Source organism: Sphaerodactylus townsendi, linkage group LG07 (assembly GCF_021028975.2).
Source record: "Sphaerodactylus townsendi isolate TG3544 linkage group LG07, MPM_Stown_v2.3, whole genome shotgun sequence".
Classification (NCBI taxonomy): domain Eukaryota; kingdom Metazoa; phylum Chordata; class Lepidosauria; order Squamata; family Sphaerodactylidae; genus Sphaerodactylus; species Sphaerodactylus townsendi.
In genome coordinates this window covers 42,416,515-42,439,925 of record NC_059431.1, presented here as the reverse complement: position 1 = coordinate 42,439,925, position 23,411 = coordinate 42,416,515, and the positions used below count along the sequence as shown (strand labels likewise).

The following is a 23,411-nucleotide window of genomic DNA, read 5'->3' as shown; positions in this document are numbered from 1 at the left end:
ATCTTTACAAGTACTTATGGCTAAACGCAATTCAGTGAACAGCAGCTCCCCAGAGCCATTTTATTTTGGGAAATGGAGAGGTCGGGAGGCTGTAGCTCTTTCTCCACACTTTCTATAGTCTTGATCCAAATTTGGACACCTCCACTATATAACTGCCCCAAGGATTAGGAGGTCCAGAAGGACTTCCATCATATATTTGAGCTTATTGTCCTGTATTTCCCCATTGATTGCTAATTTCCTATTTTCTTCACTTGTCCATTGCAGCTGGCTTCTTCAGTATTCCCAAAGCTCTGCTTATCTTTTGGACTATTTCCTTGTTTGTTTTATGGTAATTGGCACAAAGTGTTATGATAAAGTAAGTGATTAAGTAAACAGATAGTATTGTTTTTAGAAAGTGGAGGAGATGGTGAAATCATCACCCTTTCTAGCTCTTTAAATATTTTAATTAGGAGCAAGCAAGGAGCCATGAGCCATTGCCTATTGGAATAGATATAAACTCCTTGTCATTAAGAGCAATGATCTCTTTGGATGGGAGTGATTATAAAATTATTCTTCAAAATGCCCAATGCTACACTAACATAATGCTGTCCTCCATGAGGTGAGACTGTAGGTTGAAAGACTAGGGTTGCCAACCTTCAGGTGGAGCCTGGAGATCTCCCAGGTCAGTTCCACTAGTAAAAATGGTTGCTTTGGAGGACTGAATATATGACATTGCACCCTGCTGAGGCCCCTCCTATTACCCTCTCCTCCTATTACCCTCACCTGGCTACCCCCAGATCCCCAAGAATTTTCCAGCCTGGACCAGGCAACCATATGAAAAACATGGTGTACAGACATTCTAAACTAACACATCAGTTGAATCTCTATCCCAATTCAAGGATTAAATTAATTTAGTAAAGTTAACACTATAGCATTATCAGCTTTAATTGCACCTATGAACAGACACTGCACTTTATTAGTATAATAAACAGGCCCTTCCAAAGAACTGTTAGACGGTTCCTTTGTTGCAGATTGATGTTAAGACATATTGAGGATGTGGTTCATGCATTAACATGACGGAGCGGACACTGGTCCATAAAAGCCTAAAATGCCACAATAACGGTCCTGTTTTATGAAGAATTTCTCGTCTCATTTTATTTGAAACCAAAGAAACTGGAGGAAGTCTGTATACAACTGTTTTGCAAATCAGTCAGTCTTTAAGGTGCCATGGGATTCATTTAGGTCCCTTCCGTACATGCAGAATGACGCACTTTGCAGATGGATTTTACTGTGCAGAATAGCAAAATCCACCTGCAAACAATTGTGAAAAAAGATTGAAAGTGCATTATTCTGCGTGTGCGGAAGGGGCATCAGTCTTCCCATCTTCTCTTGATGATTATTCGCCGCTAATCTTAAGCACTTTGTGCGCTACTTTATGCTTCTCTTCTAGAGTTAAGAAAAAATAATTAATAACAACCGTACTCATCAGGTCCCGTCTGTTTGGTCCAGTGACCCACAGGGAGCATGCGTTGTGACAATCTTCAGCAGCCTTCACTCAGGAGCCGGAAGTATAAAGCTGAGCGAGTCTAGCATTTCTCTACCTCTTTAGATTTTGATGACGTGATGAGGAAGACAAGAGAGCCTCTATAGCGCATGCTGGGACTGTGCCGCGCATGGCATGCTGGGACGATGGAATGGGTTTGTGGCGGATGAAGCTGTTGCTGTCATAAGTGCGAGAGGAACTGGCGTGTTGCTGTGTCGGGATGTATCAGAGCAGCACGCAGAGGCGTTATTGGACCTTTCGCAGCGAGGAGGAACTCATTCGGCACCGGGCCGATGCGAACCTCAGGTTCCGGTGCAAAGTGGCGGCCAATAGGAAGGTACCGGAGGGATACAAAAATAGAGGAGGGCGGGGCAAAAGAGAGGAGTCAGTCCTGCTCTTCCGCCTTCTCCCGGCGACCGAATACATAATCAGTTTCAGGGTTAGCGGTGCAAATCTAGGCATGCGTACTCGGCAGTAAGTTCCGCTGTGTTCAAGGGTACTTACTCCGAGATAGATGCGCAGACCATCGCACTCTAAGTCCGATTGTTCAGAAGCAAGTTCCTCTCTGTACAGTGTGATTTAGGTTTTAGATGATGGACATCTGCTAGAATTTAAACCTCACTGAGCTGACTGCAACTCACTTCTGAGTAAACAGGCTAGGATTGCATTGCTCTCTGTTAAACGCTGCAGGCAAAGTTGCTTTTACCTTGCTGCGATCTCTGTTGGGTACAGTATGTCTCACATACAGGATGGGGAGACTGCCAGTTCTTTGGTCAACATTAATTTTCCATCTAATAATGACTCTAATAATCAGTATTTACATGGGGCCTTTCAGGGAGCCGTTATGAGGAGCGTAAATATAGAAATTGCACCCTAACACACACACCCGGATTTGGGGGGGATACTAAGCAACCTTTGGGGAAAGGGGGGGATGTCACCCATGTTCCCCCTCTCCTGCCACAGCAGCCTGTGTGGTTGATGGGGTGACAAGTCTGGGCAGTGGATTTTGGACGGGTGAATCCTCAGGAGCCTGAGGGTTATCCTGCCCAAGTTAGGAAGGACTGTGGCTTGTGTGCCATATTCTGGGCAGGGGAATCCTCAGGCTGCTGAGGATTTCCCCATCCAAAATCCACTGTCCAGACTTGCCATCTTATCAGCCAAACTCTGGCGCCCCAGCGAGGTCTCCACAGCCCTTTCTTACTAAATGAGGAAGGGCTGTTGAAGCAATGCTGGGGTGGCAGAGCTGGGTGGGAGGCGCTGAAGGGAAGACTGGCAGGAAACACAGTGCTCCTCCAGCTCCTTGCTTTGTGGGGGAGGAAGGGGGTGGGCATCCGAACTGACTCCTGGGCTCCTGCCCACTCCGCCCCCCTTCATGATGCCTATGCCCATTATTAATTGGTGGAGAAATGAGATGCTGGTGTAGTGCATTTTGAGAGTACCATTGCAGTCCTGTGCAAAGTGAATGGATTAGGCTGGAGTAAGTGCATAAGATGGTGCTGTCAGACAGTTATATGGGTAGTGATACTTACCCTTCATCTAGTGTTTCCTAATGTTCATAATGTTTCACATTCATTGTCTCAGTATGTAATTATTGTATTCATATTCTGCTGGCTTCTAAGCAACCTTATCTGGTCACTGTGACAAGTCACTGTTTTTATCCCCATGTTAAAGCTGGCAGGCTGAGAGATCAGTATGGCTAAGGCCATCTAGTGGATTTGTGCAAGAAGTAAGATTCGAGTCAGAGGTTTATTCTTCTATCTTGCTGAATTCAGTGGGACTTAGTAAAAAATAATTGTTTTTTATATTTTTATGTTTTCTATCGTATATATTTTAGCTGCATGGTAAGCTGCCTTGAGCTTTTTACAGTAGTAAGGTGGTTAGGAAATTTTTTAAAAAGATTGTGTATATAATTGCAGCTGTGATATTTTAGCTCCTCTGCTCCCTAGTGCTTGAAACCAAAGCAAAAACTTGATTATTGACATGTTCCTTATTAGTTTAATTTGTAGTTGCTGGGCACCTGGGATGCTGGAGAAATAACCTGTCCTTAAATATTAAAAAACTTATTATCTGTGAAACAAATCCCTTTGCATCCACTGTTCTCCTCTTCCCTTCTTTCTGTTTTGTCTGCTTTGTTCACTAGGAACTTGTTTTATTGGGACCTCTTAAATCTGTTTTGGTACTTACACATTTTTGTATGAATACTTGAACGTGTGTTTAAAGGATTTATTTTAAGAATTCTAGCTTGTGCTTAGTGAACAGTTCTGATTTAAGATCCATTTGTTCTTCCAAAAGGTTCAACAGAATGACTCATTTATTCTTGAGTCTCATGAAGAGTTGACAATTTGTAAATATTATGAAAAAAGATTACTGGATTTCTGTGCTGTCTTCAAGCCGGTAATGCCGAGATCTGTTGTGGTAAGTTGTTTATATTGGGTTCTCTTGCACATTTTGGATAAAAGAGTGTCTGTGTTTAGTAGCATTCCTCCCTCCCTTATCATCTCCACACACGCCCCTTCAAAATCCCCCCAAAATTTATTACCAAATCAGACATGGCACCAGCATCCTAGCCATTCACTGCCTTATGCCAGACAGGGCCTCAGACTTAAGCTACCAAAAAGGTGTTTTAAATTTTATCACCAAAGTTAAATTTTATTACCAAATAAGACACTATTTCTGTTTTTGGTAGTAGTTACACTTTGAGGGAGCAGGAGATATGAGGCCTCAGGGATTGAGTTGGGAGACACATGATTGCTTAGGCAGGAGTGGCAAAGCTGAGTTTTCTGATTTGAAGTTTTAGTTTCTTTCAGATTTGACAAGGAACAGGGTGTGTGGATAGCTGTCTAACACTTCCCTGGGTGGGAGCATCTCAAAGGTTGAGAAATTAAGTTTCAGAAACAGCTCGTTCATCTTACTGGATTTAGTAACCGCCTTAAGACATTAGAAAATGTAGGGGGTTATTCTTGCAATCCATGAATCTTCACACTGGAAACACACGGAGAGATTTATTAAAATTCTGTGACTGAGAAATTGTCAAAAATAAGATCTAAAAGCAATTTTGCATATGATAGCTGTAGTTGCATCCAAGAACCCATTAAACAATTGATTGTAACATTATGCTTTGGTACTAAATTACTTCTGCCTTGTATATAAGTTACAGTGAAAAATGTACAATCTGTGTACAGTATACACTTGGATTTTCAAAATGTACGCATTGAGTAATCCCCTTTTTACATTCAGCACATGCACAGCTGAATGTGTGAATGAAACCCCACATTTATCAGATAGTGGTCCCTGGTTTCATTTGAAATATGAATATATGTTAGGACTTTATTACAAACAAGTGTATTCACATACATCCAAGATGTACATGCATTCGTGGTAAGGTGTGAATAGCCCTTCTGTTTTTCATGTGTAGTCTTGAATTGGCTGATATCTTATATTTTACTTTACCTTTGTGTATGTTCTGTGTGCTAGCAGATAAGTCCTGTTAAGTTGTGATATGTGACTGGCCTTTCTAACCTGAGTTTCCTTCTAGGGATCTGCTTGCATGTACTTCAAACGTTTTTATCTCAATAACTCAGTGATGGAGTATCATCCTCGTGTGATTATGTGAGTAACTGATTCGCTTTATTAGCTCATACTAATCTGCAAGTTTTAAAATCTGTCACATTAAGCTTGGGTGATGTACCTAGTTTGCCTTCAACAAGTCTGTTCTTAGGCTGAGAGAAAGTGACTGGCACAAGGGCAGTTTCTTTTTTCTCTAGCTATTTAAGTTCAACTTGCAAAACAATGCAACAGAAAATCTGTAGGATGTTAAAATGTATTCATTTATTTAAAATATTTTTATGCCATCTTTCCACACGATCAAGGTCCCCAAGGCGCTGCACATAAAAAACAAAAACATTTGAACAATTAAAAATATTTACAATTACGAAATCATTAACAAAAGCACAACAATTAGCAGATGATCTTTGTTAACTATTTCCCCTCTTCTCTCCCTTTAGAATGTAGGTGAATAAGTTCTGAATACTTTTTATTTTTGTCTGTGTATGTATATATAAGTTGGTTACTGTAAATTAGACAGAATCAAGTGTGTGTTTGTTTTTTAGGTTAACGTGTGCATTTTTGGCATGTAAAGTTGATGAATTTAACGTATCCAGTGCACAGTTTGTTGGTAACCTTCGTGAAAGTCCAATAGGCCAGGAAAAGGCCTTGGAACAGATCTTGGAATATGAATTGCTACTTATTCAGCAGCTGAATTTCCACCTTATAGTGCATAATCCTTACAGGCCATTTGAAGGCTTTTTGATTGATCTGAAGGTAACTTAAATATTTGTTGCTTGAGAAATGTACCTTTTTGATACAAAATGAGAGTAAAGTATATAGAATACAAAATGTTGTCAACAGGAGCTACTAGGAGAAATATCTGGACTGGGGGTATCTTAATATGGTAATATCACTTAACTTTAATGTTATCCACATTATCTGAAGATGCTGTAGAGATTCGGAACAGTGCCTTAGGCTCATTCCACACAGCATATTTATAACGAGTTGCAGTCATTATAAACGAACTTGTCTTCCCTTTTGATGAATGGAAAACAAATTAATTTATAACGATTGCAATTCATTATAAATATGCTGTGCAGAATGAGCCTTAGTAAAGTGGTTAGATGATGAAGGGTGAACAAGTGAATTCTGGCAAGACAGAAGTAATACTGTTTGGGAAGGCTGAGATTGACAGACATTGTCCTTGACAGACATTGATTCCTATTGCCCTCCTTTGGCATACCAGTGTGACGTAGTCGTTAAGAGTGGCAGACTCAGGTTCAATTTCCCACTTCTTTACATGAAACCTGCTGGGTGATCTTGGGCCAGTCCCAGTTGTCTTGGGACCCTCTCAGCCCATGCGGCAGAGTTAGGCAGTGGCAAATAGCCTCTGAATGTCTCTTGCTTGAAAACCCTACGAGATTGCCCTAACAGCTGTGATTTGATGGTGCACACAAGCACATGCTTCTTGTTCATTGATCCATGTAAGTTCGTAACAGTTATACTGAATTAAGGTCTATTAATGAAGAAGCAAGCTAATGCAGCTGCAAAAAAGTATTGTACAAGATTTTTACATGGCTCCCTATGTTGACTTGGCTGACCTGGCAGGGGGTAGACCCTGTGGGCAATTGATGAGCTAATGAGTTCAGTTTGAAGTTCTGATAATCACTTGAAAAGCCCTTAATAGCCTTGGTTTAAAGATACCACCCAGCAGATGGGTAAGATCAGTGGCTCCTTGTTCATGTGCAGTGGCGACTCCCACCTTGTGGAACACCTTGCTTGAGGAAGTCCAGTAGCTTCCCACATTTGTGTCATTCCACAGAACATGCAAAATAGCAAGTTCATGATAGCATTTTTTTAAAAAGAAGAGTGATTAGAATTGTACTAAAATGGAATAGAACAGGAGAGTACCTTTATAATAGAATAAGAGTCTAGTTCACTGCCATGATTGTTACAGGTATCACCTGTTTTTATTTCATTGTCTTATACACCACATTCTGTATCCTTTACAGTATATATTTGCTTTTGTTTGTTGTTTGCATCCTTCTCTAGCTGTGATCCTAGTCTTGTTGCATTCTTCATGGGTTGTCTTACACTATGTGATTGCTCTGCTTTGTAGCCTGTAATCAGCCTTGACTCTTAGCGAGAAAGGTGGACTATAAGTTAAGTAATTACATATATGTATCCAATCATAGCTGTAATGTTACATTTGGGTTTCTGGACAAAGAGTATTTTTGGATCAAGTAGTTGTGATGAGATTTTTGAGAATCAAAGGACTAATTAGTCTAATAGTTCAATGAGTGGGCATTATCGCTTCAAATTTGTTTATCTTAGTTTACAGTGAATCTGATATATAATAAATGAATTAATAAATGAATTAATACATCAATGTATAATTATCTGTGCTTGCTTTTGGGAAGTTAGTTGCACCATTCTTTTTGTTAAATGTTAGCTATGACTGTGGTGCATTGAAAGGTACAGATGGCAGGAAGCAATAAAGAAGTTGTGAAGCCCCTTGTTGGAATAACTCTTCCGCCTCAAGGTGGCAGGAAGTTGTGGTATTTTGGCACCAGATAACGTGTGGTATTTTGGCACCAGATTAAAACGTTTTAACTGATATTTTAAAAATGTGAAAATACAATGGCTGGTTGTATTCACCTTAATCATCTCCATAAAATGATGATGAGATGTTTTGGCACTGTTATCTGGTCAGTTTGTAAAACTTTAGAGAGATGCATTCCTGACGATACTCATATTTATCTATGCCATCTTTCTGCCACTGCATTCAAGGCAGTTTACAATTCAAAACAATTGCCTATGGTAAAGTAGATGTAGTATAGAATGGGGGGGGAAAAGAAAATCATATTGGAATATATGTCTTAGATGATCCAGAACTTGGTGGGAGTCCAAAGATTATCTTTGAACTCCCATTTATTACATATAAAGAGCTCTATTTTTATTTTTTAAAGTTAATATTCATTTGAATCTTGTCCTGAACAGGGAAATTTCTAGCAGCATCTGATGCTCAAACTTTTTTTTATTTTTCAATAGACTCGTTATCCATTGCTTGAGAATCCTGAGGTACTGAGGAAAACAGCGGATGACTTTCTTAACCGGGTAGCTTTGACAGATGCCTGCCTTCTATATACACCTTCTCAAATTGCTCTCACTGCTGTCCTCTCTAGCGCGTCCAGGGCAGGAATCAGTATGGAAAGGTAGATAATATTTTGGATGCTTCAATTAGTATGTTTTTGACCCTTGTATAATTCTTCTATACATGAAAAGAATATGGAAGGGCATATATAGTGTGCCAATAACACTTGGTGGCAGTTTATCATTAATTGTTCTTCAAGCATACAGGTATGTATGTAGCTGATCATTTTGACTGACCGCTTAGGATCTGTGAATGTGATTGCTCAGAGAAGAACAGTCACATGTATTGGAATTGAATGTCAGTTGCCTTTAAAATGATAGCTACACATATTTATTACTGTCTGTCACAATCAGTTAATGTTTCTATATTATACCTTCCAGTAATAATGCCATTGTTTTGCTTTTTGAACATTATCTTTCATGCCTGAGGGGTGTAGATGTTTGAAAATTTAAGTAATTTCTGTAAAGCATGCAGTTTATGATTAGTTTAGCTTTTAAATCTTATTATCGATTGGATTTTGTTCTTCTTTCAAATACTACATTTGTTTTAATATGCTGAAAACCTGCTTTCCGTCACATAATGTGAAACGTGAGCCAAAATGTAATTCTCTGTACAGCGTGTGTGTTAATTTAAATGCTGCTTATAGCGGTTGTTGCATCCAAACAGTAGTAGTGGGATCTAATTTTCACAATCTTTTGACAGTTACTTGTCAGAATGTCTAATGCTGAAAGAGAACAAAGCTTCCCTCTCACAGTTACTGGATGGCATGAAATGTAAGTAAAGCCACTGAGAAAGAGATGTTGTGTACAGATTTAGTTTAAACTGTACTGCATATCACAAAAGTAAAGAGGCTTTGCAAAACGCTTGATCGCCATTTGAAAGGAAAGAGTGCCGTGCCTCCCCTCCCTCCACATAGCTGTAGTATTACTTGTTGTTTGTTTCCTAAGTGATTACTAGGACATCTGTAATAACAAACTTGTATTAGGTGGATGATAAAAGAATCCAGAATGGTTGTGTCGACTTGTTTTTGTCTTCTCTGCCCCATGTAGGGCATAAAATGACAAGAACACAGCAAGATGTATAGTTCAGTGGTATTCCTTTTCTGTAGTCAACCAGGCTGCCCTCTCAAAACCTTGAAGGAACAAAGATGGTTTCACTGATTCTGACAGCTAATAGTAGGAATGGGTTGCATCCAGGCAGGTTTTCTCCTGGTGTTTAAGGAAGGAGGGATTTTCTTTGAATACCTAGACTGGTTATGCTGAGGATCCTGTGACCTGTATGGGTAAAAGCCATGTGAGATGTGGGCTGTAGTGAGGAGATGAGGAGGGGAATTGGGTAAGGCTGAGTGAAAACTGACTGAATCTATCTGCAGAAGTCAACAACTTCACCTCTTGTCAGCAAGGATTATATGCACTAGTCCTGCTCAGTGCCAACCAAAAGTGCATCTTACAAAAAACAGTGCCAAGCACAGGTGCATTTTACAAAAGGTGCCTACTGTGGAAAATTGAACTTTCCATTAAAGGCTGCTTGTGTAACCTGTAGACATGCTGGTAGACATGTTTGTACTGTTGCTTCAATTTAGACTACTAGAAAACTGTTGGTTACTAATTTCTCCATGAAAGGAAGCAATCTAAAGGTGAGCAAAGTTACTACAGCTTGGTAAAAGGCTCACAAGTGCGTGTGTGCTTTGTATAAGATTCTGTGAGACCCAGTTGGGCGTTGTTTTGCAGGTTGCCATCTTGGCTTGTGAAAGAGTCTGTGGAAAATCACTGTACCTTCCCCAGTTTTGCACACAATTCCCCACTTGTTTAGAATAATTGTTTTCTTCTGGTTTGCTGAAGCATTCATTTAAAATCTCTCCCCCACCCCACTTTGATCCCAACCCATAAGGCATTGTGCTGTGGGGCATCGTGGAGGCAATCAGATTAAGTGCTGTCAAGTAAAGCAAATGTGGTTTTTACTCTAAATGGGGTCAAGATGTCGAGATGGATCTCCGTTGCCTGGCAACTGAGCTGTTCTTTAGCAGTTTCAGAGGCAACTAGTGCTGCATCATAGAATTGTTGCATGTAGTTATGCATCACTAATGGGCTAGAATATGGAAGGCAGTGCATCACCCACCACATTCTCCCTCCTCCACTAGTGAATCAGATATGACAAGATTGAAATAAGATAACTGGCTCTGTTGCTTCATCCCCTGGCCTGTTGCAAATTTTACAAATGGGTGTGAAAACAATCGCCAACTGTTGGTGGTGGTGAGGGGAGTGTTGTAAAACGGATTTTGGCTTAATGTTAACTGAAATATTTTTGTGTTATCTTCAGAAAGTTTGATCTTTTTATGAATCCAACTGTTGCTCATTGTTCACCCGCCAGTTGGATCTATTCCTTTTTCTCTCTGTGCCATGAAAAGAGTCATGAGATTAGTCTTCCTTCCCCTTTTAATGATGATTGCTAAAAAGACCACTAGTGGCAGTCTCATACTTCTTGTTTCCTAAACTGAAATGTGTATGATAGGCCTAGATAATTCTTTTCCCCCTCTTTCTTTAGACCAGAGTTAATATTGCTGGTGCAACAACACAACTCTTAGTTATTCTACAGGTGGTCATGAACAACTCTTGGCTGAGGGAGGCTTGCAAACAAAATTCATCAAGCGTGTTCCACTTTGATGTTCATGAAAATAGCTAAGATATTCCAGCAGGTATTCAGAGCCACTGGATTCTTGTTCAAACTGCTTTTGGCCTAGAACTGGTTTTGTTAAATCTTATGTTGCTTGTCTCTGTTTATCAATTAGTCTATCAGTCTTTATGTTATGGTTTACTGTTATCATATGTACCCTCACACTAAGATCTTCTTTGGAGCTGATCTGTATGCCCTACTGGCTAAAGTTCTCAGCAATGGAAGCAAGACTGTAGAACTCCTTTCCTAAGGAACAGCTTCTATAGTAAAAACATTTTACTGGGGACAACCAAAATATTGCATAACGGTACACAAGCTTTTGACTTCTTCAGAACTCTTCATTAAGCTGGATGTATAGTGCAAAAAAAGGAGGAATGGGTGCAAACTTGATGGGGTAGAGGTCTTGCCTTATCCTTTCCTTACTCCACAAAGATGGTGGTGATTTGGAGAATTGGGTGATGCTCTGATAACTCTTGTTTGTATTTGTTACTCCACTACTGATTCCATTGATGATACTTTGCTTCTGTTGCTACTCTTTTCATCTTCTGTCATGGCTAGTTTTGTGGTTTGTGTTTTCCCCCTAATATTGTGTGCTTTGCATTTGATATTCTAAATTGCTTTTACAAAGAAAGACACAAAGATAGAAACAAGTGTTTTACTTTTCTTTATTAACAGTAAGCTCCTTTGACTGGAGATCGTGAGCCATAGAATAAAATTACAGTTCAAATATCAATAACAATTACGAAGTGATTGATAAAAGAAAATAATGCCACTAGATAAAAGAAAATAATGCCAGTCACATTAATGCTTAGCAGGGGGATGTCTCAATGACATTACTGTAGACAAGAATTTGAGCATAGGTAGCAGAACTGCAAAAATAATGCCAACCAACAAAAAGGAAACTACCCAAGGCTCAATAAGTTGATACTTGCTCAAAATGGGGGAAATACAAAGTTTTCACAATGAAGACCATTGGTTACAAAATAACAATGTAACCGAGGGTCTCAATATAAAATACCTATTTTACTACATAATGTTGAAAACCCCTCTCAGGACATGGCTGAACCAAGTGGTGGGGCAGTGGTTATAAATATGATAAACTGATGGAGACATTATTATTTTGTTTACAATAAAGGCTGTACCCTTTCCAGAATTGCTTCTGTCTTCTAGGGTAGGTGAGACCTGAATTATCAATGATGCAAGCAAGGAAGTTCCAAAAAAAAATGATGGAAGATGCTTTTAGTGCTATGAAGAAGTAAGAGGAGATATAATTCTGCCCCTTCCCTGTTCCCAGCATCACAGCAGTACTAATAACCTTCAATCTGTAGACCGGGATGCATGAAAAATATCGAAACTGTTGTATCTGGGTTTGCAGTAGAATGCTATTTACTAGTCTGTCCCTGACACTGCTTTTGTACTTACATCAAAGACAACACATCCTTCAGTTGATTTATATGTTGAAGGTTTGATATGCAAAATGTGCTCCTGTGTCTTGACAGTTTCCCTGGGACAGCAATGCTAACTCTGCATTCTCCGTTAGCCTCAAGGAAATCCAAAATCATAATGTGAACTATCAGCGTGGAGAAGTTCTTTCACTTTGTGCTTACGCTTGTGTCTTGACACTACTTAGAATAAATCCTCTGATGCAAGATGACAGCTAAGAGCCTTACACATGTAATCTTGGCTTCTGTGAAGGGCGAAGAGTGTTATGTAGCAAATTTTAAGCCACAACTTTGTTTATGAAGCCTCTTGAAAGCGGTCTGGAGTTTTTATTCCACCTTAATTTGTCTGACAAGAGTACTGATTTAACAGGCTTAGTAGGAAATATCATGAAGATTTCTGAATCAACTTAATTTCTGTAATGGCCCTAGAATTGCTGGGAAAATTCCATCTAGTTTACATAGCCACTGCACTTCCCCAATAATATTTACAATTCCAAAGTCAGAATTTCATCAGTTTTTGCAAATTGGATAGGGAACTCTTAGAGCAGCTAAGTAAATTGACAGCTGTGACTCGTTTGTTTATTTATTTTAAACATTTTTATACTGCTTTTCCATCCAAATAGGGTCTACAAGGTGGTGAACATAAGAAATATTAAAACATTAAAACAATTCAAATGATACGTCTGTCAAAAACACAAACAACACTAGGGGCTATGCCAGACAAAACAAAAAATTATTCGCCTCTTGGTGAAAGACACCAATAAAGGGAGATAGATAATTGGGGGTGGGGGGGAAGAGTTCCTAGGTTTTGTTGCCACAGCAGAGAAGACCCTTTCTTGGGTTGCCACCAGTCTAACTTCAGATTGCAGGAGCAACCAAAACAGGGCCCTTGAAAATATTGGTAAGTTTGTATAGGAGAAGGTGGGCCTTTGTGAAGGTTGGTTTTCGATTGTGCAGGGCTTTAGACATTAATGTCAACACCAGTTGAGCCTGGAAGCAAACTGAAAGCCAGTATAACTGGAACAAGACTGGAGTGATGTTGTCCCTATGAACTACTCCAATCAACACTCTGGTTGCAGCCTTCTGAACCAACTTTAGCATCCAGTCAATCTTCAAGGACAGCCTCAAGTACAACGTATTGCAATAATCACATCTGGATGCCACCAGGACAGGGACCACATTACAAGATTTTTTTCTACACAGGAATAGCTGCAACTGGCTCACCAACTGAAGCTGCCAAAAGACACCCCTTGCCATTGCTGCCATCTGTTTATCCAATAGGAGGCCCTGGTCCAGGAACACCCAGAAGCTGCAATCCTGCTCATTTAGGGGGAGTGCCACCCATTCCATTTCCTTCTACCAATAGCATCTCCATTTTGTCATGATTAAGTTTTAGCTTGTTAGTTCTCATCCATTCCAAAACTGCTCCAGTTCATGGCTTCCACAGTTTCCCCGAATCTGTTGGTGGTGTGAGATAGAGCTGAGTGTCCTCTGCATACTGATGACTGTTCAGACCAAATCTCTGGATGACCTCTTCCGCCAGCTTTACATAGATGTTGGAAACCATAAGGGAAAAGATGGGACAGCAATTTCCTCAGCACTACACTCTGAAACTTACTCTCGAGGTAGGATTGAAACAGAGCTTCTGAGTCCAGAAGGAGACCCAGAAGGATACATGATCAATGGTATCAAAAGCTGGGAGGTTCAGGAGAATAAACAGGGTCATACACCTCCTGTTCATTGTCCAGTGCATGTCATCCAATAGGATAACCAGTGCTTCTTCATTCCCATAACTAGGCCTAGAATCATAGAATTAGAAGAGGCCATACAGACCATTTAGTCTAATGGATGCACCACTGCCCACTTTAAGGCAGTGATGACCATCTCGTCTCTCCAGAAGGCATTTACTGTCTTCCAGTCCACCCCACCTCTCACCCCCAGTAAGTTGCAGTCAGAATGGGCAAAGTTCATAGAAATATGTGGTAGTTCTCTAACTTCCAAGAATCCTGTCCATATTTGCAGGCGTCACAAGCTGATACTTATTCCACAACACTGGACAAATCATAGCCATGGGATGATCTATCCTGTTGCTTCTATTTTGGGGTCCAAGTTGGAACAGTGTGAGAGATTTTATCTGCAGAGTGCTTAAGAAACTGATCGCAACAGGCTGAATAGTTATCCACCTCCTGTTAACCAGAACCCAATAAAGTTCTTCAGGTCTAAGGAATTTAATATATTTGTACATAAGTATATCATTTTGTACAGATCTTATTGTTCATGTTTCTTGATAATGACATATTTACATTTCTTTCAAACAGATGGTGTTAGATAACTCTTTGATCAAATTGTATCTGTGCAATTGTGCTTTTTAGCATTTGTCATTTCATGTAATTGTACCATTTTTAACTTTTAGTAATTGTGCACTGCTGCAGAGTTTTAGGGAACAGATCTCTTTAAATATTTTGAATAAATAACCATTATTTTTCAGGCATGAAAAATCTGGTAAAGAAATACGAGCCTCCCCATCCAGAAGAAGTTGCAGTTCTGAAGACGAAGCTAGAGACCTGTCATCGTTTGGAACTTGCTCTTAACCCAAACACGTAAGCAGACCCTCAGACTATATGGTAGCTTCATAAAATGATTGTAGGAAAAGATGTCTTGTGTAAGGATCAGCAGATACCTTTAAATCTGACTTCTGGGTAGGTCTGATAAAAAATGCAGTGCAAAATGTTATGATTTATTATTTTTTTTGTCAGAGGTTTGAGGCCAAGGTCTCTGACAGGAACGAACATTCTGGTATTGTCTGAACCTGAGAGGCTATCTATGGAAACAGGGTACTGTACACGACAAGAGATGCTAGTGGAGCTGAGCTAGTGGAGTGGGATATTCTTGCCCCTACATTCTGTTGGTTCCCACTGAACTTTGCAAGGGAAATTATTTTAAAAAATCATTCTTGCCTATCGGTTATTAATTATATGCCAAGATCAGGTCATTGCTTTTGTGGGAACAGATGGTTGAAGAAGGAATTGAGATTGCAGCATTTTGTAAGCTAAAGAAAAAAAACTAAATCAGCACGGTGATATTATATCTTAAGCATCCTATGGCCAAGTTCCCATTCAGCAACACAAGTTCAGTTGTGACCAAATCTGACTGGAAGCTGCTAATTGTTATGAGATGGGAATTCTGATGGTTGACCATCATATCTGATCTTCCTCTATTAGTGCACTTCACTCTTTTGGGGACTTAACTTTCTGAGGTGGTTTCCGCACAGCCAAGGGAGAGACCCTGCATCGGCATTAATCATGTTGATGCAGTCTGTGGGGCCGTTCGCACAAACGGCCCCATGGGATGCGTAGCTACGTATTCCCCTCCCCGGCCCCAAACGCCTCGTTACCTTCTGCTGGCAGCCGCGTCGCTCTATCGTTGCTCTGAGGAGAGAAGGGGACACGCCCCCATGGCCACAGCGACGGCTGAAGCACCGAAGACCAGGGGGCGTGTCCCCTTCCCTCCTCAGAGCGACAATAGAGTGACGCAGCTGCCAGCAGAAGGTAACGAGGTGTTTGGGGCTGGGGAGGGGAAAACGCCAGCTTCCACCCGCTGCCATTCGGATGGCAGCGGATGGAAGCCGGCGTTTGCAGGAAAACTCGCTCCCCAAGCGAGTTTTTGGCGGGCACAGAGCGCTGCTCCATCGATTTGGCAGCGGCGCCTGTGCGAAGGGTCCCCACCAAAACAGTGTTTTACCGGGCTGAAGCCGTTGCTTTCAGCCTGTGCAGAAACCGCCATAGTCTTTTAAGTTTCCCTGAGGTTCATCTATCACAAGCTTGTTCTGTTTTCGTTTATAGTAGTTGATTTTTTTTTGCTTATTCTGGTAAAAGCTTGCAATCCTCAGCAAGCTCTCTTGTACATTTTGAAGGTTCAGTGAGACTAAAAATTTCCTGGTCAGCATTTTTGTGGTAGAAGCTGGCACTGGTCAGGGGTCACAAGCTATTTTTCAAGAACATACTATTTTGGAAACCAGGGGACTTGCTTGGAAGTTAACCCCTCAAAATTGCACACGATGTTTCTCAAAACTGTATAATGTCCAAATTTGAATTATTTGGGTATGCTCACATGATGATCCTCTTTCTTGATCTTCATCTGACCTCTGAGTCATGAACAGCACAGAGGGCAATGTGAGGGTCTGCAGTAAGTGGTGGAATTCACCTTTCTTCTCTTTTGATAACAGAAGAGTCCTTCTGTGATCAAAAACAGATGATAGAATACAGGCCATTATATATCTTCAGCAGTCTTGAACAAACTAGTTTAGCTGTAATGATCATGAACATGATTTATTGACCAATTTGCATGTCCTTTCCCTCACTGATCTTTTTATATGCAGAACACAGTTGAAGACTTCCTGATTTAGGAAGACTTCTGTGTAATTTCACTTTGTGATTTCTGAATGTGAGAACTTCAACAAATTGGACTTTGTTTCTTTTTTAGGAACTGAGATTTCAAACCAGGATTAAAGTGAGGCTTCGAATCCCAATTCCTTAAAAAAACAAATAAAGAGGTTGAAGTATTGAAAGAAATTGAAGGGGAAACAATGGCACTGAGGACTAACTTGTTCACTAACAATTTTGTATTTGTGGGGTTGGTGTTAGGAAGAAGAGGAAGGGCAATGAAGAACATGAATACTTTACAAAGAAATCAAAAATGGATGAGGTTGGTTGATTTGTACACACTTTTCCTTGTCCACTTAAGTTCCCATCCCTTGATCAATTATGCCAGCTACAACAAATGAACCAAAGTTGACTGTTAGTGATATGGGGCAGAAAACGATGCTGTATTTTTCCATGGAAAATTGTCTGCCGCACACTTATTGATAATAAATTGATAATAAAACTGCAAAGATTGTCATGCCCTTATATAAAGCCGTGGTGCGACTGCACTTGGAGTACTGTGTTCAGTTCTGGTCGCCACATCTCAAAAAGGATATTGAAGAGATAGAAAAAGTGCAGAGAAGGGCAACGATTGAGGGACTGGAGCACCTTCCTTATGAGGAGAGGCTGCAGCATTTAGGACTCTTTAGTTTGGAGAGGAGACATATGAGGGGGGATATGATTAAAGTCTATAAAATTATGCATGGGATAGAAAATGTTGACAGAGATAAATTTTCTCTCTCACAATACTAGAACCAGGGGGCATCCATTGAAAATGCTGGGGGGAAGAATTAGGACTAATAAAAGGAAACACTTCTTCATTCAACGAGTGATTGGTGTTTGGAATATACTGCCACAGGAGGTGGTGATGGCCACTAACCTGGATAGCTTTAAAAGGGGCTTGGACAGATTTATGGAGGAGAAGTCGATTTATGGCTACCAATCTTGATCCTCTTTGATCTGAGATTGCACATGCCTTAACAGACCAGGTGATCGGATGCAACAGCCGCAGAAGGCCATTGCTTTCACATCCTGCACGTGACCTCCCAAAGGCACCTGGTGGGCCATTGCAAATAGCAGAGAGCTGGACTAGATGGACTCTGGTCTGATCCAGCTGGCTTGTTCTTATGTTCTTATAGTTGTCAGGGTGATTGTGCTGCAAATCACTCATGTTAGATGGGACATGAATAACATAATACATAAAACGTTTAAAAATAGAACATCTAACTGGCAGATTTTGATTCTAGAAACATCTAGAGCAATGATTGTCAGGAACAGCATGGTTTGTGGCACTTCCTCACTTTTTCTAGCAAATGGTTTGATAGCTTGCTGAAGAAACTTTTCTTAATAAAAAGGGTTCAATCTTCCAAAGCAGCATCTTGGAAGAAGGCTCCTCAGCAAAAGTCACTGGATGGAAACTGAGAAATATTGTAGTTTTGAATACTTAAGATGGGTGTGCATCTGTTTGCTTGGCTAATTGGTTTTTTCTTTTTGTTTAGGATGAATGGACAGATGATGATTTCATAGAATGACAGTAACTGTCCTTGGAGATGACATCTTGAACTTAGAGGAATTTAGATTGTTACAATTGATTGCACAGTTCTCCTGTTGCTACTGTAATAAAGAACTTTTTAAAATAAAATGACTAATTCATCACTGCTTATTTTATGGTGGCAATTGTGGTGTAGTGGTTAAGAGTTGGACTAGGATGTGGGAAATGCAAGTTCAAATCCCCACTCATGCTATAGAAAATCTTGGGCCCGCCGTGCTCTCTCAGCCTAACTTACCTCACAGGGATTGTGAAGATAAAATGTATGAGAAGAGAATGATGTAAGCCACTCTGGGCCCCCATTGGGGAGAAAGGCAAGGCATAGAATGAATAAATTCATAAATAATTTGTGTTTTAATTAGTAATAAACAGCTTTTTTATAGCCTTCTGTTAAGGCTATATTATTATTATTTATTTGACTTGATAGACTGCTCTACCCGCAAAGGGCTCAAAGCAGTTTACAACACACAAACAGACAATAAACAACAAATTACAAAAGGACAAATCGAATAATTCAGTTAAAAATCAATAAAATACAATAAAATCAGTAGCAACAATAAAACCCACCCACAAGTTATGGATGGCGTCCAATCCTCTAAGTCTAAAGCTAGATGTGGTTACAATTTAAATCCCCCAAAATGGCCTGAACTGGTACTTTTACCCAAATCAGTTCTTGTGTGAGCATCCTTCACATGGAGAAGAAAGAATATTAGTTCTGGGGCAAAATGGGATCTTTTAGTCTGTTGTAGAAATGGTTCCCAATTTGGCACAATGTCGATTGGAAAAGTGAAAAATAAGAGAGACCAATACTTAACAAGCAAGAAAATGTATTGCCTTGTCCAAGATACAGTACAGAAAGTAGGGGAATCAAGACAGAAGTACAAGACAGTTAGCAATTTCAATAGTATTGTGGCAATTTATGACTATACAGTTGCACAATCCAGGTGTTTGGTTGTCTTATTTAAGCAAAATACCCAGTTAAAGTTACTTTTAGCTCAAACTGTGTTCCTTTCATATGGCTAGTCCAGTGAAAACTGACCCAGAGAGAATGGAGTTGATGGTCGTTGACCCTAAAGGCCCATAAGGTAGGGAGGGAACTTTGGATACTAAGGAAGAAATCCCCTGGCCTGGATTCATTGGGGGAATGATGATTGGCCAATCAGTCTAGCGCTGTAAAGAGAGGTAAAGATGGATTAGAAAGATGTGGAAGGTGAAATTTGGGAAGGAAATCAAAATTGGGGGGAGGCATACTGTACGTGTCTTGAAGTAATTTTGTGCTTTTAGTGAAAAAATGGCTCTGGAGGAATACCAATTTCCAATTTGAGAAACCGTTTATGGACCTGGGATTCCTAAGCAGCCCTGATTGGTCAAATTTCGTTCTGTTAAGATTTATGATTGCATGGAGCCACATCAGGCTTCCTATTGGTGAATTTGGATTTTTGTTAAGGCGAAGCAGCAGAGCATGATGTATACCTGGTGAGTTGATGAAAATGTTGGGAAGATCTAGATAGGGTGAGTGCCAGAGGCTGAGTGCCAGAGGGCCAGGTTAGGTAGTTAGTTAACAAAGAGCAGTAGGTAGATTGCTGGTTTTACCTCCAATTATAAACAGAATTTTATATTTTGAGAATATTATAGGAATGGTATCCTACAAACTTGGGTCATTATGGCCATGGGTGTGCAGAGTTGTGGAGAGTCAAGCAGTATTGGTTCATGTTCTGGAACATTCAGGCAGTCAAGACTACTTCCATTTGATATTCAAGCAGAGACATTCACTTTGGCAGGAATTCCACTACATGTCCTCAAACTGGATGGATTTCACCCACACCTCTGACTCGGGGTACAGAGAGAGGCCTTAGTGAGGAAGTGAGGCTTCACAAACTTTTGCTTGCAAAGAATTTGAAGATGCATGAGTACAAAATCAAGCTCCAAGCATGGCACATGAAGAAGAAGAGTTTGGATTTATATCTCCTGCAGGAGACTCAAAGGGGCTGACAATCTCCTTGCCCTTCCCCCCTCACAACAAACACCCTGTGAGGTAGGTGGGGCTGAGAGAGCTCCGAGAAGCTGTGACTAGCCCAAGGTCACCCAGCTGGCATGTGTGGGAGTGCACAGGCTAATCTGAATTCCCCAGATAAGCCTCCAGAGCTCAAGTGGCAGAGCTGGGAATCAAACCCGGTTCCTCCAGATCAGAGTGCACCTGCTCTTAACCACTACGCCACTGCTGCTCTCTGCTCGCTACTGCTTTATTTGTGACATAAATAGCCTAGTTCAACTTCTTCACAAAAAAAGGTTTCTACCTAATGTGGTTACATGCCTGTGATGCATGTTTAGTAAAAATACTTTCAAGTTATGTGTGTGTCTTAACTTGCTATGCATTGAGTTTTAGACTCTTCAATCCTAAATGCATTTCCTTCTGGGGGACCATTTTTATTTTATTTTTTATCAATTTTATATACTGCCCTCCCCCGAAGGGCTCAGGGCAGTGTGCAACATCAATCACCATAACATTTAAAATCAGCTAAAACAATCAATACCCAATAATTAAGAACCACATATACATTACAGATGGCTTTAAAACTCTCACCCCTCCCCCTTACTTGTACCCACAGGAGGCCAGATGTTTATTATGTGGCGAGATGTCGATATTACCCTGGCTGGCCAAATGCCTGGTGGAACAGGTCTGTTTTGCAGGTCCTGCAGGGCCCTGATCTCACCTGGGAGCCTGTTCCACCAAGTAGGGGCCAGGGCTGTAATCAGTTTGTATTAAAAGATTGTAAAGCATATTCCGTGTTAAAGCATTACAGCACATTCTCTGGCCGTTTCCGCACGGCCCATAAACGACGGCCTGGGGGCGGTAAAAACGCCGCCCCCAGGCCGCCGTTCGCACAGGCGCCGCTGCTGCAACGCAGCAGCGGCGACCTGAATGTGCTTCCCTCCCCCCAGGGCGGCGTCAGGCCGCCCTAAACAACAACCCTTTAAAGGGTTGTTGTTGGGGAGGAAGCGTCTTCCCGGCGGCGCGGTGCGAACCGCGCCGCCGGGAAGACGCCGTCGCCCTCCTCCGTTCTACTCACGATGTCCGTCGTCGTCTACTCACGATGTCCTTGTCGATGTCCCCAGGGGTCGGAGGGCAGCATGGGCGGGGCTCCGATGGCCAGCAGGCGATGACGAGGACATCGTGAGTAGAACGGAGGAGGGCGAAGAGGCGGCTCCGTGCGGAGCCGCCTCTCCTGCGGCGGCCTCCGCTTGGCCTGCTTGCACGCTTGCGTGCGAGCGGGCTTGTGCCCCCACGCCGCCAGCACTCTTGGCGGCGTGGGGGCGCAAGGAGGCCGTGCGGAAATGGCCTCTGTGAAGATCTAGACATTCTTTCCTCCCTATATGGGAAAACTAACTGAAATTTAGATGACTTAAAGGAAGAACCTGCACTAGAAATTAGTCATTTAGGGATGCATTATAAATGTCTTTAATTAAAGATGCAAATTTTAAAACCAAGCAACTTTGGCTGTGGTTCTCAACAAGGTCAAAACAGCAGCTCTTCCTCCTCAGAATGAAGACTGGATCCAATCATCATCCGTCTATGAAATAATCCTGTGAAAGGTGTTGAAATGTTGATGTTCAAGTCAATTAGACCATTTGAGTTTATAAAAAATGGTCATCTGCCTGGGGATTCCCCTGTCTGATGAATGATTGCATAGGGATGGCATTGTCTTAACTTATACCTTTGGTTTACTGTGGAATGGGCATTTAACCCTATCTTTATGATTGTGCATGAGGGAACTTGGAAATGCGTGTTGGTCCTTTGGCTTACAGAAACCATTGGACATCTAGGTCTTTTTCATGTTAGAACTGTATCACACATAGATTTTCCACTTTCCCAGATATAATTGGGAAGAGCTTAATCATCCAAGTGATATTCTTCACTCCTTAGTTTCTGGATTAGAGGCAATTAGTGTTAGCTGGCCTTTCTGCAGGGACACACTTTCCTTTTCTGTAAGAACTGAAATAACAACAGTGCTATCAGTTCTATTTCATCTTTCAATAGAGTTCATTTCTATCCTAATCCCTACTACTGTAAGATGTAGGCTTCTCAGAATGGTTAGGGATATCAAGCACTGTTATGTGATCATTGGGCCTAGATCGGGTAGGGAGGTTTCAGGACTTCATGGTGTTCTGGATTAAACCAGGCACTTGAAGACAACAAGGCAGTACATTTTCAGAGGCTATCCTTATATACCTTTTACAAAAGCATTAGAGTGCAAACTTTGCCCCACTGACTGCTTAACCAGTAAAAGGCATTCTAGAAAGTACTGGAATCCTTGTTCCATGCTCTTTTCCACTTACTGGTGGTCCATCAATTTCTGTTCAACACTCTTTAAAAAAAATCGAATAATTGTTTTTGCCTGAAGAGATTTGATTAAGCAGTGTGTAGGATGCTCCAGTCACATGTTAGTATCCCCTCTGAAAGATTTGTGGATTAGAATGAAACAAAGAATGCCTATTTCTACTGCTTATGTGTTTAATTTTTTAAAGAAAATGAACTAGGTCACATTACTAGAAGTAGTAAAAGTTCCTGAGAAATCAATTGGTAAATTAGGAAGTGTTGACCAATATGTCCAGGACTGACAGGGTGACTAAGGGGAGCCACAGTTCTGGCAAAGATCAGTGCAGGGAAAGAAGACAATAAGGATTTTTTTCCTGTTCTGCCTCTTTCTGCCAGCCACCAGATCCACGTGAACATGGTCACTTGTGCATTTCTCCAGGTATTTCCTCATTTTTAAGTCAGTTCTTGTCTTTAATGAGCTGCAATCCAATTATTAATGCTGTCTAAAGCCAATATGACATGTATTAAGACCTGGATGAACTAGGTTGAAGCTTCCATCATAACAATTTTGTCTAAGTTACTCAATACAGCATAGACTAGCATGATGGGAGAGAAGAATGGTACCATAGCAATATTTAGAGAGAACAAGAATTTGTCTTACATTACTATTGTCTGAGTGGGTTACACCATATCCAAATTTTCCCTCCTAGCAGAGATCTTGTCTGGTGTGGCACAGTTGTTAAGGTGGACTAAGTTGTTAAGGTGATCCTCCTTGATCGGAGATTG

At 40.9% G+C, this 23,411-nt stretch overlaps 1 protein-coding gene across 2 annotated transcripts; it reads left to right on the top strand.

Moving 5' to 3' along the window:
* Positions 1-1,587: 1,587 nt before the first annotated feature.
* CCNH (cyclin H) lies at positions 1,588-18,400 on the top strand. Of its 2 annotated transcripts, none has more exons than XR_007245056.1 (9): positions 1,588-1,859; positions 3,815-3,937; positions 5,058-5,131; positions 5,632-5,842; positions 8,120-8,283; positions 8,925-8,995; positions 14,826-14,937; positions 16,820-17,041; positions 18,258-18,400. XR_007245056.1 is itself a non-coding variant. In XM_048503434.1 (9 exons), the coding sequence occupies exons 1-9, from the start codon at positions 1,743-1,745 to the stop codon at positions 18,288-18,290; spliced, it is 966 nt and encodes a 321-aa protein (XP_048359391.1). In that variant the 5' UTR covers positions 1,589-1,742; the 3' UTR covers positions 18,291-18,400. The 2 variants fall into 2 exon arrangements, 1 of the variants encoding a protein (XP_048359391.1); XM_048503434.1 differs by having other exon boundaries at positions 1,589-1,859; positions 16,981-17,041.
* The last annotated feature ends 5,011 nt before the right edge of the window (positions 18,401-23,411 follow it).

Bases quoted from the DNA above. Each gene is read 5' to 3' on its own strand.
- CCNH (XM_048503434.1), top strand. From the start codon at position 1,743: ATGTATCAGAGCAGCACGCAGAGGCGTTATTGGACCTTTCGCAGCGAG. The intron at 1,860-3,814 runs GTACCGGAGGGA...TTCTTCCAAAAG, and splicing joins AAGTGGCGGCCAATAGGAAG to GTTCAACAGAATGACTCATT. The intron at 17,042-18,257 runs GTTGGTTGATTT...CTTTTTGTTTAG, and splicing joins AGAAATCAAAAATGGATGAG to GATGAATGGACAGATGATGA.